At 38.2% G+C, this 13006-nt stretch overlaps 1 protein-coding gene across 2 annotated transcripts in view; it reads left to right on the top strand.

Annotated features, from left to right (window-relative positions):
• Positions 1-13006, top strand: part of shcbp1 (SHC SH2-domain binding protein 1) — a 17346-nt gene extending 4340 nt beyond the window's left edge. The window contains exons 1-14 of one of the 2 annotated variants that reach the window (XM_087785451.1): positions 2386-2585; positions 3586-3768; positions 3909-4024; positions 7718-7926; positions 8498-8593; positions 9170-9400; positions 9476-9653; positions 10738-10785; positions 11425-11545; positions 11671-11802; positions 11874-11992; positions 12201-12287; positions 12357-12462; positions 12547-13006. In XM_087785451.1, coding sequence (XP_087641577.1) covers positions 2447-2585; positions 3586-3768; positions 3909-4024; positions 7718-7926; positions 8498-8593; positions 9170-9400; positions 9476-9653; positions 10738-10785; positions 11425-11545; positions 11671-11802; positions 11874-11992; positions 12201-12287; positions 12357-12462; positions 12547-12824 — 2043 coding nt within the window. In that variant the 5' untranslated portion in view covers positions 2386-2446 and the 3' untranslated portion in view covers positions 12825-13006. Of the gene's footprint in view, positions 1-2385; positions 2586-3585; positions 3769-3908; positions 4025-7717; positions 7927-8497; positions 8594-9169; positions 9401-9475; positions 9654-10737; positions 10786-11424; positions 11546-11670; positions 11803-11873; positions 11993-12200; positions 12288-12356; positions 12463-12546 lie in introns of those variants that run through there. The other variant, XM_087785452.1, reaches the window with a different exon arrangement.

Raw genomic sequence — 13006 nt, 5'->3', positions numbered from 1 at the left:
TTGTATATAAAAGTGTCACATTGTCATCTTCCTACTTAGGGGCATCCGCTTGAATGTTAAAAAAAAATAAATAAAAAAAAACATTCGGTTGTTCTTCAGATTGCAGCCGCTTCTCCTTGCATTTTCATGATTATTGTTAAATAGTACAACCGACCAAACGGGTAATTGATACAAATTATAATATCCTGGAATCCAGTACAAAACAATACAACCACTTTACTTTGTGTGCAAATGTTGGATTTGGTAAAACCCCTATATATTGCAAAGTCAAAGATTTTCAATTTGAATTGAACGAAATGTGTTACTGATGCTAAGTAAGTAAGTAATTGTTATTATATAGCGCTTTTCCAGACCAGGGTCACAGATAGACAGATCAAATTACATTTAGTTTCATCATCATCATTCAATATATTTCAAATGCATGGACATTATTTTATTTAAAAAAAAGTTGTTATCTTTAGTGATGTTGAGTTTTCTTTCGGTCGTAAATAATGACATTTAAAGCATTTTTTATTTTTTTCAAAGAAAAACGACATGAGCTTTTAAAATATATGCCAGTACTTTGTTATGATTAAATGTAAATAAAACATTTAATCCTATTTGCGTGTTGTAAATATATGTCTTATTTGAGGTAATTTTTGTATTAATATTATCAAAATCAAATTATACAGTAACATCTCAAAATAAGTTGAAGTTTTTTTTTAATTTGTTGATATTTTTTGAGATGCTGAATATTCCAAAATTGTAGAAACATATAAGTTTAACCTCACAAACATTAGTTGTTGACTTAAGTTACATTTATATTCATAGCAACATAATACATGTAATTGAATTTAACTGATTATTTACTGATCATATGAATATTTGAACAACTATACACACAAGTCACCTAACAATCCAGACATCTGCATATTTTTCTCTTTGTGCTGATTTTACACCATTCAATGACCTGATTATTAACAAGGAATTACCCATATAGTTATTTTTCTTATTTTAGTGTCCCTTTTTATAATTACTGATGAATCTGGACAGACTAGGTCACATTCTACGATATAGATTAACGTATTGATTCAGAAGTATTTGGGGAAAAAATAATTTTAATACAGGTTGTAGAGATTCTGCAAGAGAAATGTTTACAGTGAGGTATGTTTGATTGTGAGAGTAAATACCACTCAAATCAAATCCAGGTCTTTCATCTTAAAGCATAGAATGGGTAGAAAAAGGCCATCCTGCTTAACGGCAAACAAGGGTACAGCACAACCAAGTGGAGCCCACTATCAGATGTACATTTTCTGCAGTATTGTAGATGGAAAGGAACTAATCACTCCACCTAAATGATTCCCACAGCTTGAAAAACTGAGTTGCATAGGTCGAGCCCGGTAAAGTTCAAAATGTTAAAAAAAAAATGGACAGGATCATAGCTGTGTCTGTCTCCCCTCTTTGTACTTCTCATCATTGAGGCCAAAAGCATCCCAATTCCATAACCTTTCCTACCTGTCTGCTCTCCTTAGCAATAATATTAATTCATTTAAAGCGATTCTAGGCGATTTGAAGTCGAGCGACGCCAGTGGTCTAAACTGGTAGTGTTTAGCCCGACGGGAACCACATTTCCCGTCAGCACTTGTTAAACGTCGCAAAAGTTGCTATGTCCCAGTTTGCAGCAGTCTGAGGATTTTTCTGGATGAAGGATGGATACCGATGAGGTAATGAATCAGATTGTGGATAATAAAATATGAGTTATCACGGCTTTGTAAATAAAATTTAATAATAAAAAAATAAAACTTTACCACCACAACTAGCGCGATATAAAGCATGTGCACACCATCCCCCAGAACTTTTACAGTGAAAATAAAAATCACACAAAACACCTAAAGCCACGGTATATGAACTAGTTTTAAGTTCATGTGTCATCACAAGTTTTATGAAAATATTTGATTACAAAAATATTATGGTACCCAAACTACCTAGAGATGCTTTAAGTCACTTTATGCCAATAATATTTATATGCCAACTTGTTGTTAAAACAATTTTTAATTTAAATGTATTGTATTTTATGAACTTCATTTTATTCCATTTATATTATTTTTCTTCTGTTTACAACGCTTTCTGAATTTGATATCTTACTGTCAACGGTTGAGCGACATTATAAAAAATCGGACCCTAGATGACGCTAGAGTTTATATACTTGTTCTTTGTCAAGAGTGATGATAGATTCGTTTCTGGGTGGCTCCTGGTGCCAGTTCTTGGGCCTGCTGTTCTTCGCCGATCCTCTAGGTGGTGCTGCACCACCCTAATGGGGGACGCCATGAACACGGAAGTAAAGGGGCGTTGCCAGAAGGTGCGTTCTTAGTTGACCGGGGAAAGTTTGAAAGTAGTGGCGGCATTTCCGCAGCTGTCAGCTGTTAGCTACTTGTATTCGCCTGGCACACCCTCCAGTCAAGTCTATATGGAGGCAGAACAAGATAAAACCTCTGGAGAAAAGGTGTATGTTGAAAGCCGGAATCACATGGCTTCGTCAGAGAGCGTCGAGCTAGAGCAGGAGAGCAGGTTTGCAGAGACGAAGACTATGGACATACAAACACCAGGTCGGTAGAGCCTTGTTCTTGTGTTGTTTTGCCTAAACTGACTGGATACCATACTGAAGGAAGTACAATTGTTTGCTACATTCACTCAACAGTGCTCTCAACCAAAATATTTCGTATAGTGACAATGTATTGCTTTGAACGTATCAGAGCTTTTAACCCTATCAGTGTTTTTGGAGTGATGGCAGGTCATATTCAGTCTGGTGTTGCTGGTTTCATATGGAAGCAGCTAACTGGTTAAACTGCATATGCTTGATCGGTTGGAACAGAAACCTTCACCACCCCAGCCCTTTGAGGACTTGTTTGAAGTCCCCTGCTTTAAACGGTTAATTCAAATTCTATTACATTGACTAACTTGTCTCGAAAGGTTAAAAATACGATGACAGTGGCTTTAATGCTTGACTGTAGTATATCGATGCAATTTCAGCAAACCTCCGAATGTTAACCCAAATAAAGATCTATAATAAAAAGACAATGAAAGTCAGTAATACAGAAATAAATCCATGAGTTCTGAGCTGGAGAAGATTCTGGGAACACTTGTGACATCTACATTCGCTGTATCTGATGTTTGATTATTATAGTAACATTGTTTATTGTGATTTCTCAGACGGATACCTCCTTAAATATCTTAAAATGACCAGAACTCAGTATTTATAGATATAGAGGACAATAAATGACCGTTCTTACCTATAGGATTGAATGTCTTGCATAGGTCCATGACAAAATTGTATCTGGAGTTGGGATAGAACCTGCACCTTCTTAGATTCGGGCCAACCTCTCTTCCATCTGAGATTTAAATTAAATAACACTCATAAAATAGATGGTAGATATAAACATATTTGCTTGCATTCATATATACATTTTTATATTATGCTATATAGTTAATACCATATATATTTGGAAAGTCTATTTATCCATTAAAACCTTCGACATGCTTGAGGATGTTACCCAAGTCTCTATGGATGGTCTCTGTGATAATTGTTTTATGCTATGTTTCCTTAAGAAGAAAATGATGAGGAGAGTGGTGAGGACACTGACACAGACGACTACAGTATGGTCACACCTGGGACTCGGTTGCAGAGACGAGAGCTCCACCCAGGTTTTGCTTCAGATCTCCCAGACACCTTTCAAACTTCTCACCTGCTATTCTACGAGCGTTTTAAAGCCTATCAGGACTACATGCTCGGTAAATCTACTGTGATTTTTGTCATGCTATAGATATACATGAATTGTGTTATGTAGATAAATACCTTTTTTTTTTTAAATTTTAATCTCATACCTTTGTTGTTAAGACATTTTGCCTCTGGTTTCTGTATCCAACTGTAGGAGACTGTAAACCATCAGAAGTAAAGCCGTTTATCTCTGATTACTTGAGGAAGGTATTGGACCCATGTGATTGGCAAGCCCTGTGGACTACTGATGTCTCAGATGTCTTGGTTGAGGTAAGATTAAAAAACTTTCTTCTTTCAAGCTTAGTTTTATGTCTCTCAACTAAAAACAAATGTGTGAAATTCCAAAACAAATGGGGGAAGCCACGAAATAATCCATTTGATTGAATCAATAAACTCTTAAGGGTAAAATAAACCCAACCTTTCAGGGGATTTTACTCGTAATGTTAAGTTTAATTGAAAAATGTCTCTTTGGCCCACATTGTAGTTGTTACTGCATAGGCACTAACCTTCATAGACCTGCTTAGGGTGAGGAGAATGTCCACTGTTCTGCAGGCAAATCTCATCCACATCACGGGCACAGTCGTGAGGGCATGTTTCAATAGTGACGGTTATTTTCTCGACTTGGTTCATTGAGTCTCATTCACTTAAATTGGTCTTTTCTTCCCCTTTGAATACATTGATCGCAGTGTTTGTGTGAGCATGCATTTGTATTTATTATTATATAAGAATGTTCAGAGTAGACTGTACTTTCTGAGGAGGCTTCGATCATTTAACATCTGCAAGAAGCTCCTCTACATGTTCTACCAGTCTGTGGTGGCCAGCGTCCTGTTCTATGCTGTGGTGTGTTGGGGTGGAAATGTGTCCAAGAGGAGTGTCAACAGGTTGGACAGGAGGGCTGGCTCTGTGGTTGGAATGAGGCTGGACTCACTGGTGACAGTCGCTGAGAGGAGATCATTGAACAAACTACTGTCCATCATGGACGATGACAGTCATCCTCTCAGCACTGTCATCAGTGAGCAGAGAAGCAGAATGAGTGCAAGAATGCTCCTTCCCAGGTGCAAAACAAATAGACTCAAGGACTCATTCATTCCTCGGGCTATTAAATTGTACAATTCTGAGTTCGGGGGCAGGAGTGGAGTATCTGGATGTTCTGTTCTATGTTGGTCTTTGTTGTTTTTCTTTGATCTATGTTCTTTGTCTTTATCTTTAGACTTAGATTGTGTAATTGTGTCCTTTTTTTCTTTATTTTGATTGATTTATTTTTTATTTTTTATAAAAATGTGCTGTATGTATTGGCTATTGGAAAAAAACAATTTAATCAATAAAGTTTTACCTTACCTTATATTACAATAATGTTTTTTTTGGTAGTCACAAGATGCTTTAAATAAAACCCGAAAAAAACCCAAACATGACTAGTTTAAAAATGCATTTAAGTAAGTAATTTAAATTTATAGAACAATTTCCCAAACCACGGTCACAAATTGCTTAAACAATCAAAGCAAAACTTAATAAAATACATATTTAAAAGGTAAGTAAGTAAGTAAGTAATATTTATTTATATAGCGCTTTTCGAGACCAGGGTCACAAAGCGCTTTAACAATCAAAACAATACTCAAAACAGTACATACTTCAAAGATCAAGACAACACCGAGAACAACACAGGAGTTCGAGAAATTCAAGGAAAAGCCTGAACAAATAGAAACGTCTTAAGATGTTTCTTAAAGGAGTCAGTAGACTCCATCAAGCGCAAAGAGAGAGGAAGATTGTTCCAAAGCTTAGGAGCAACAGCCTGAAAAGATTTCTCTCCTCTGGTCCTGAGCCGTGTGCGTGGAACCATAAGTAGATTCTGATCCACAGACCTCAGAGACCGAGCTGGGGTGTAAGGCTGGATCAGATCAGTGATGTAAGGAGGAGCCTGACCATGAATAGCTCTGAAAGTAAGAACCAGAATTTTAAAGTTGATCCTGAAAGAAACTGGAAGCCAGTGAAGAGTATTAAGGATCGGAGAAATGTGAGTTCTCCTACTTGAGCGAGTCAGAATTCTCGCTGCAGAGTTCTGAATCAACTGCAGACGAGACACATCCTTCTTGTTAAGACATGAAAACAAACTGTTACAATAGTCCAGACGAGAAGAAACAAACGCATGGATTACAAGCTCCAGATCATGTTGTGACAACATTTTCCTAAGTTTAGAGATTCTTCTCAGTTGAAGGAAACAGTTTCTGGTCAGTTTTCTGCAGTGTTGAACAAGAGACATGTCTTTATCAAATACAACACCCAGGTTTCTCAGGCTCAGTTTGACAGACTGACCTAAGTCACCCAAGTACTGACTCAACCCTGGAATCTTATCATCAGGAGCAATCACCAGAGTTTCAGTTTTGTCCACATTAAGCTGTAAAGTGTTTTCACTCAGCCATTGTTTGATTTCTAGCAAACAATTGACTAAGCTGTTCAGCCTTTGGGGCTCAGTTGGATCAAAAGAGCAGTAGAGCTGGATGTCATCAGCAAAAATGTGATAAGAAACATCTGGAAATCTCTGAATGATTTTACCAAGGGGAATCAAGTACAGCAAAAACAATAAAGGACCCAGAACAGAACCTTGAGGGACTCCACACAACAGATCTGCCGATTCAGACCTCATTTGATTGGCAGATACACTAAAACTGCGCCCAGAAAGGTAAGATGAGAACCATTCTAACACAGACCCAGACAGTCCCACTTCATCCCTTAGTCTTCTCAGCAGGATCTGGTGATCAACTGTGTCAAAGGCTGACGACAGATCCAAGAGAACCAGAACAGTGAATTTACCAGAGTCAGCCGACATCATGATGTCACTGGACACTTTCAATAAAGCTGTCTCCGTAGAGTGATGTTTACGGAAGCCAGACTGAAACTTCTCATGGATGTCGCTCTGATCCAGGAACAAAGACAGCTGCTCGGACACCACCTTCTCCAAGATCTTGGACAAGAAAGGGAGCTTAGAAATAGGCCTGAAATTACTGAGGTCAGTTGGGTCTAAGCCTGGTTTTTTGAGCAGAGGCTCCACAATGGCATGTTTAAATGCATTGGGAAAAACCCCTGTGGAAAGGGAGAGGTTCACCATATTGGTAACCCAGGGGCCAATTACATCAAATACTTTGATAAAAAGCCTACAAGGAAGGACGTCATCTGAGCAAGAGGAGGGTTTCATCTTGTTCACTAGTGCTGAAATATCACCCAAAGATACAGCAGTGAAGGATGACCAAGAGGAGGAGATGGGCTCAGAGACAGTAGGGGTTCCCAACAAAGGGGGAGAGATTTTCTCTTTGATCAATTTAATTTTGTCAATGAAAAATCTCAACAATGCATTGCTGTCAGCTTCACAGAAGACCGGCGTGATTTGAGGAGCAGGAGACACGAGAGAATTAATCGTGTCAAACAAAACTTTGGGGTTTTTCCTATTTGCTGCTACCAGTTTTCTGATGTAATCAGATCTAGCAGTTTCTACCATCTTATTGTAAGAAGTCAACAGATCCCTGAGGTGAAGTCTGTGCACCTCAAGTTTAGTAGACTTCCAGAGACGCTCAGTCTTTCGACAAAGTCTCTTCAGACTCAGGAGATCTTCATTTGTCCAAGCCACGAGACAAAGACGGGAGTCTCAGAATATCAAGGCCTGCACAAATAGCAATTTTTTTAGATGTTTCTTGAAGGAGTCAGTAGACTCCATCAAGCGCAGAGGGAGAGGAAGATCATTCCAAAGCTTAGGAGCAACAGCCTGGAAGGATTTCTCTCCTCTGGTCCTGGTCTTGGAAAAACATTTCTATAAAGGCACCATCACATAAGTATTTGAATGTCAACAGGGAACACTATAACCAGGCACCACTTTTGTGTCACTTTGAGCTGGAGATTTTCAGCATTGATGAAATTAAGTGAAAAGAATATAATTCAGAGGATGAATTTTCATTAAGCTAATATTCATTTCAGGTTATTGATGTGGACTTCAGTGAACTTAGGGCCAGTGTCTGCTTGGTGGAACCGCTACAGTACGAGACCAGAGGCTGTGAACTTGACGAGGAGTCAATGAAGACCCTACTGGAAGCCACACAAAAAAGAGTCTCACTTTTGGAGCTTCAGGTGGTCTTTGATGAGACTGGAACCTTTGACATGACAGCTCTGGCCATAGAGCATCTCAGGTGAGACTGTGTAGTCTATTTAATTATTACATTTTGGATGCATATCAACACTTCAGTACTTGTGTGCCCTTGCTCTCTTGCCCTAAGCACTCGCCTTTGGTCTAATCCCCAGCTCTATCTTAAGGATAATAGATCCTTAATATAAGGTTAATAGATCCATGTCTAAAATAAGCTGAAGTGAACTTTAAATCCACCATCAAGGACAAAGCGATAGACTGACTGATTGATTGTTCACTCCAGATCTGTATGTCACCCACAATGCACTGCAAAAACACATCCAGTGGCAGTAAGGGACCACAGTTGTATGCTGTCTGTTTCCCACCAAAGAAGAAAGTGATTCAAATGTATATACAGTCTATATTTTAATTTTGTTTAAAGGATGACGTATTCAAAGGAGGAAATGTTATGCAAGTTGGGCTGTGTTATACCCAGAAGATGCCATGGGAGATAAACGATCTCTATGCTTTCTAGTACTTTTATTTAAATGTGCTTTTTTACTTTTGCTGTGCATTCTCTGTGTTTTAGTGTGAACCGCAGCATTTGTGCTCCTTCACTTATTTTCTTGTTTCAGGTTTTTCTACAGGCATATCTGGAGGCAGTGGGATGAAGAAGATGAGGATGATGACTTTGACTACTTTGTCCGTTGTGTGGAACCTCGTCTGAGGCTGTACGTAACACCTGACCCACTTGATGGTTTAGTTTAAGTTCAATCTGTAGCCTGTGTTTTATTAGAAATATGCTAATACTTTATATGAAGGCCTCACGTATAATTGAAAGCAGTTATTATAGTTTATGATGCTGCATGGCAACTTATTTGTTATAAGTTACCATGCATTTTATAAATATAACTTTAAGTAGGAACAGTCTTGTAGTTACAAATAACATAGGATTTCACTCTGAACACATGTTCCAACCGTGAATCAATACCCAAAAACATTTGTATCTGTAATGGCACAATACAGCCTTGTCATTTATTTTAAGGTTGTTATGTGAGAAGTTCTAAAGTTATTATAATGTTTGACTTTAGTAACTTTGACATTTAATTGTAAAACATTACAAACACTGGAATTATAATGCAATAATTCCACCACGTATTGAAAATAAACCTTGTTTTAACGCATGATTATAAATGGCCCAAAAATCCCCTATTAAGCTGAATGGTCATATTGTGTTTTGAATGAGTTTATAACAAATTAAACTGTAGACCTTCATGTTAAGTGTGACCAAATATCATACTCTTTAGGTACTATGATATCCTGGAGGATCGGGTCCCAGCTGGCCTTGTGTCAGAGTACCAGTTGCTGCTGAAAGACTGCACCAAGTGTTTCCAGCAATTTGCCGTGTTGCGTAATGGCCTCAGCAGTGACTCTGACTCGGAGCTGGACAATGTGTCCATGGTGGAGGGTCTGAAGCTGTTCCATCAGCATGAAACTCTTAAGAGAAAGCTCTACATTATTGAGAACCCTTTACTGAGGTATATAAACAACAATTTTTCTTCCTAACAATTCATTCTGTGGCCCATAAATCACTTGTTCCTTCTTATTTCCAGGTATGTTTTAGCATACAAGGGCAACTCTCCGACACTGTGTGTGCAAAGTCGAGGGAAGCGAGAATCTCGCATTAAGGTAGTACATGTGGTTTGTACCTCCTGCACCAGCCAGCAGCTCCAGTCGCTGCTCAATGACCGTCTGAATCAACAATGCTCCACAGATGACACGGATATTCAGGTGATGTCAGAATGCTACTGGACCATATTTCACATTGTTCCAAAGAGGATGATTCCATAAAAAATAAAGTAGATTTAGTGATTTGAACAACGAAAGTTGAAATGCCTAACATTTGTACTGAAGACTGACTTGAATGAAGCATGAGTTAATTCCAAGAAAAGGTTCAGAAGTTGTGTGCCACAGGAATGTATTTCTTTTTCAACAAATATTTTGGTGAAGTCAAGCTTTTATAAACTAATAAATCAATCATGTACTACCTGAATAGGCCAAACCCAGTTTAAATAGTAGATGGACTAACCTGACATGTGACAAGTTTTCTGTAGATTCTTGGGTAACATTTTCAATGAAGATATCATTTATATAAATTATAAATGTATTAGATAATTTTAACAGTCATAACGTCTTCCACCAAGCCTATGTCAACCTATAACATGAATGATGCTCAAATAAGGTATTCACAGGATATGGAGTTATTAATAACATTATATTGTTGTTACTAAACTTGACGGTCTTATTACTGTCTTTAACACTCAAAAACATTTTTTACTTTTATCAGGTGCAACAACTCCAAGTGTAAAAGTGAATATTCTTTTGATAAACTTTCTCAAGGCAATATATTTAAGCCTCACAGGATCTTGAAATTTGATAGGAAAAATAGTAGAAGAAATGACCACACTGCATTTATTGGCACAAAGTGTGAATTGTTTGTTTACCTGCAGTGTCACGTTTTCAAGTTATTTTTGAAACGAGATGATTCATGTTTTACAAACGAACACATCAGCTTAACCTTTTGGCATGAAAAAAGCTTGTTTTATCTGAAATTTGTCTCTAGAATCAAGATTTAAAACAAGTTCCTATATTGTTCGGGTGATTGCATCTTAGTGTGAGACAATTCTACTATACTAAAATATATACTTGGTAAGAGACTTACGCACAGTTGCGCAACGGTTGTATAATGTATCTTATAAAGGCATTGTTATGTCTTATATGTTTTCGATGCATTCATAAACAAGATAGAAAGTGTTAAATTCTTAAATATTTATTAGCTAGCTAACAGTTTGTTTTAATCAATTATTGGGAATAGGCAGAAGATGATCAATCATATGTCACCCTTGGCTTCTCCTGGACAAAGGTAGGCAACAGGGAGGGAACACTGTGTTTTGGCAGGTATTGGCAGCTGACATGTAGCCAAATAAATTACTCAAACTAGAAGAGACGCATCCTGCAGAAACACCACAGCTCTATCAATCTGTTGTGAAACCTCAATTTTATATATTTCCTCTCTTCTAATATGCATTTGCACACTGTATCATGCAGTTGGGTAGAGTCATCTCAGACAAATGTTTGATTATTAGCTGTTCCTTGGGTTACCGGTTAACATAGCTATTTAGCAGCTGGTATACATTGTCTGCAACAACAAACGGTGCCAATCCATAACCATGACGTCCTGTTTACTCTGAGACAAATTAATAAATTAATTATAAATTAAACCTCGAGTACTACTTTTCAGTAACCTGTAGAAGAAAATGGGCAGGCGGCTGACCTCATGTTTACGCGCTGTGTTTACAAATGGAGAAAAAAAAGAATGCTGTTCAACATTACATATTGCACTGAAGACCCAATGTGTGTTTATAATTAGGATCAATAAAGACAATCTATTAATGATAAAATTAAGTTTTCCATTTATCCTCCTACCAGTTCAATGTATACAAAAAACAACTGGCTTCAGATGTATAACCCATGTTTATCTAATTGAGTCTGTCTAATCCAGTTCCACAGAGACCCTTTATCTGCAGTGGATTCCTGCTATGAAGGTGACATGGTGATTGTGCTCCCTGGAGTTTACCGTGTGACCAGCTCCATTTGTCTGCCAGACTCTGTCACTTTAGAAGGTAAAGCACTTTTCACATACCAGGGTCACAATGTGCTTTAACAACAAAATAATACAAAGGTTCAGCTCACATGCAGATCGCTTGGGCAGCTGCTGTTTTGTTTGACTCTAATGTTGTGCTATCAGGCTATGGTCTTCCTGATGATGTCATCATTGAGAAACAAAGCAAAGGAAATTCATTTGTGGAGTCAACTGGAGCTGATGTGAGACTGTCCAACATTAAGTTAATCCAGCATGATGCAATTGAAGGCATCCTCAGTGAGTTGTGGGTTGCACCTCCAACACCATGTCGAACATGCCCTCAGTCTAACATTTTTTCTGGTCTCCAGGTGTGCGACTTGGCTCCCTTACAATGGAGAATTGTGTCTTACAGTGCAACACAACAGGTGTCATTCTTCGCAGTTCTGCTCGCCTCACAATGAACATGTGTGACCTTTATGGTTCCAAGGTACATTTTTCTTCTCATAAATTGGATGCGGTAAAATGTCTTTGAATTGATGAGATGCATTAAAACGCTTCTAAGTAGTGGTCATGCAACTAATTAAATAATGGATACATTATTAGCTGTTGTTTTTGTTTTTTCCCCAAATGACCCAAACTTTCATTTGCATTTTAAATTGTTCCAATCAATTTGGGGTGTGTTTGTGTGTGGACAGGGGGCTGGGGTCGAGATCTACCCAGGCAGTGTGTGTCAGCTGGTGGGGAATGGCATCCACCACTGCAAAGATGGGATTCTCATCAAGGTGCAAACTGTGGAGCTTAATACATTTCTTATTGGGGAAATAAAAAATAAAACTGAGTCTCATACTCAGGACTTTGCTGAGGATGTGATGCCTTCTATCACCATGGAGAACAACATCATCCACAATAATGAAGGTTATGGAGTCATTTTAGTCAAAGGAAGCAGTGGCGAGAAAGGTTAAGTATTCATTTATCTGCTTGGCTCTTATTTAAACTACTCTAGGCAGAACGTGTGTTAAAATGCAATCTGTGTATCCGCAGAGGAATCTAACAAAGAAGGACAGAACGTGGAAGTAGACCAGACCAGGCTGGCTCCTGTACCACCTTGCCTATCTGAGCTTCCTGCAGCAGAGATTGATGGCGGTGATGACGGGGCCCCCAGCTTTAAGATTAATTTCTGTCGGCAGTTGAGCAAGAACAAGGAGGTGACCTGTAGACAGGCGGCTGAGGACCTAATGGAACATAAAATCTTTGCTTCCATTCATGGGAACCAGTTCAGACGCAATGGCGCAGGGGACTGGGGGACTTTCTCCTACTGAGTGCTCAAGTGGGACATACTGATGCTTTTTAAATCTCATATTAGTGGTCACTACGATGAAGCAGCACCAATGTTTTTATCATTTATTTATTATACTTCCTGTTGAAAATTAATTTTAACCTTTTAACTCCATTTTGGTGACATCAGCACTTTGTTTTTGCTTCAATAAAATTGCACATGGTG

This window comes from Callionymus lyra, chromosome 2, assembly GCF_982586985.1.
Source record: "Callionymus lyra chromosome 2, fCalLyr1.hap1.1, whole genome shotgun sequence".
NCBI lineage: Eukaryota > Metazoa > Chordata > Actinopteri > Syngnathiformes > Callionymidae > Callionymus > Callionymus lyra.
Note: the sequence above shows the minus strand (reverse complement) of the source record. Positions and strands in the feature narration are given on the sequence as shown.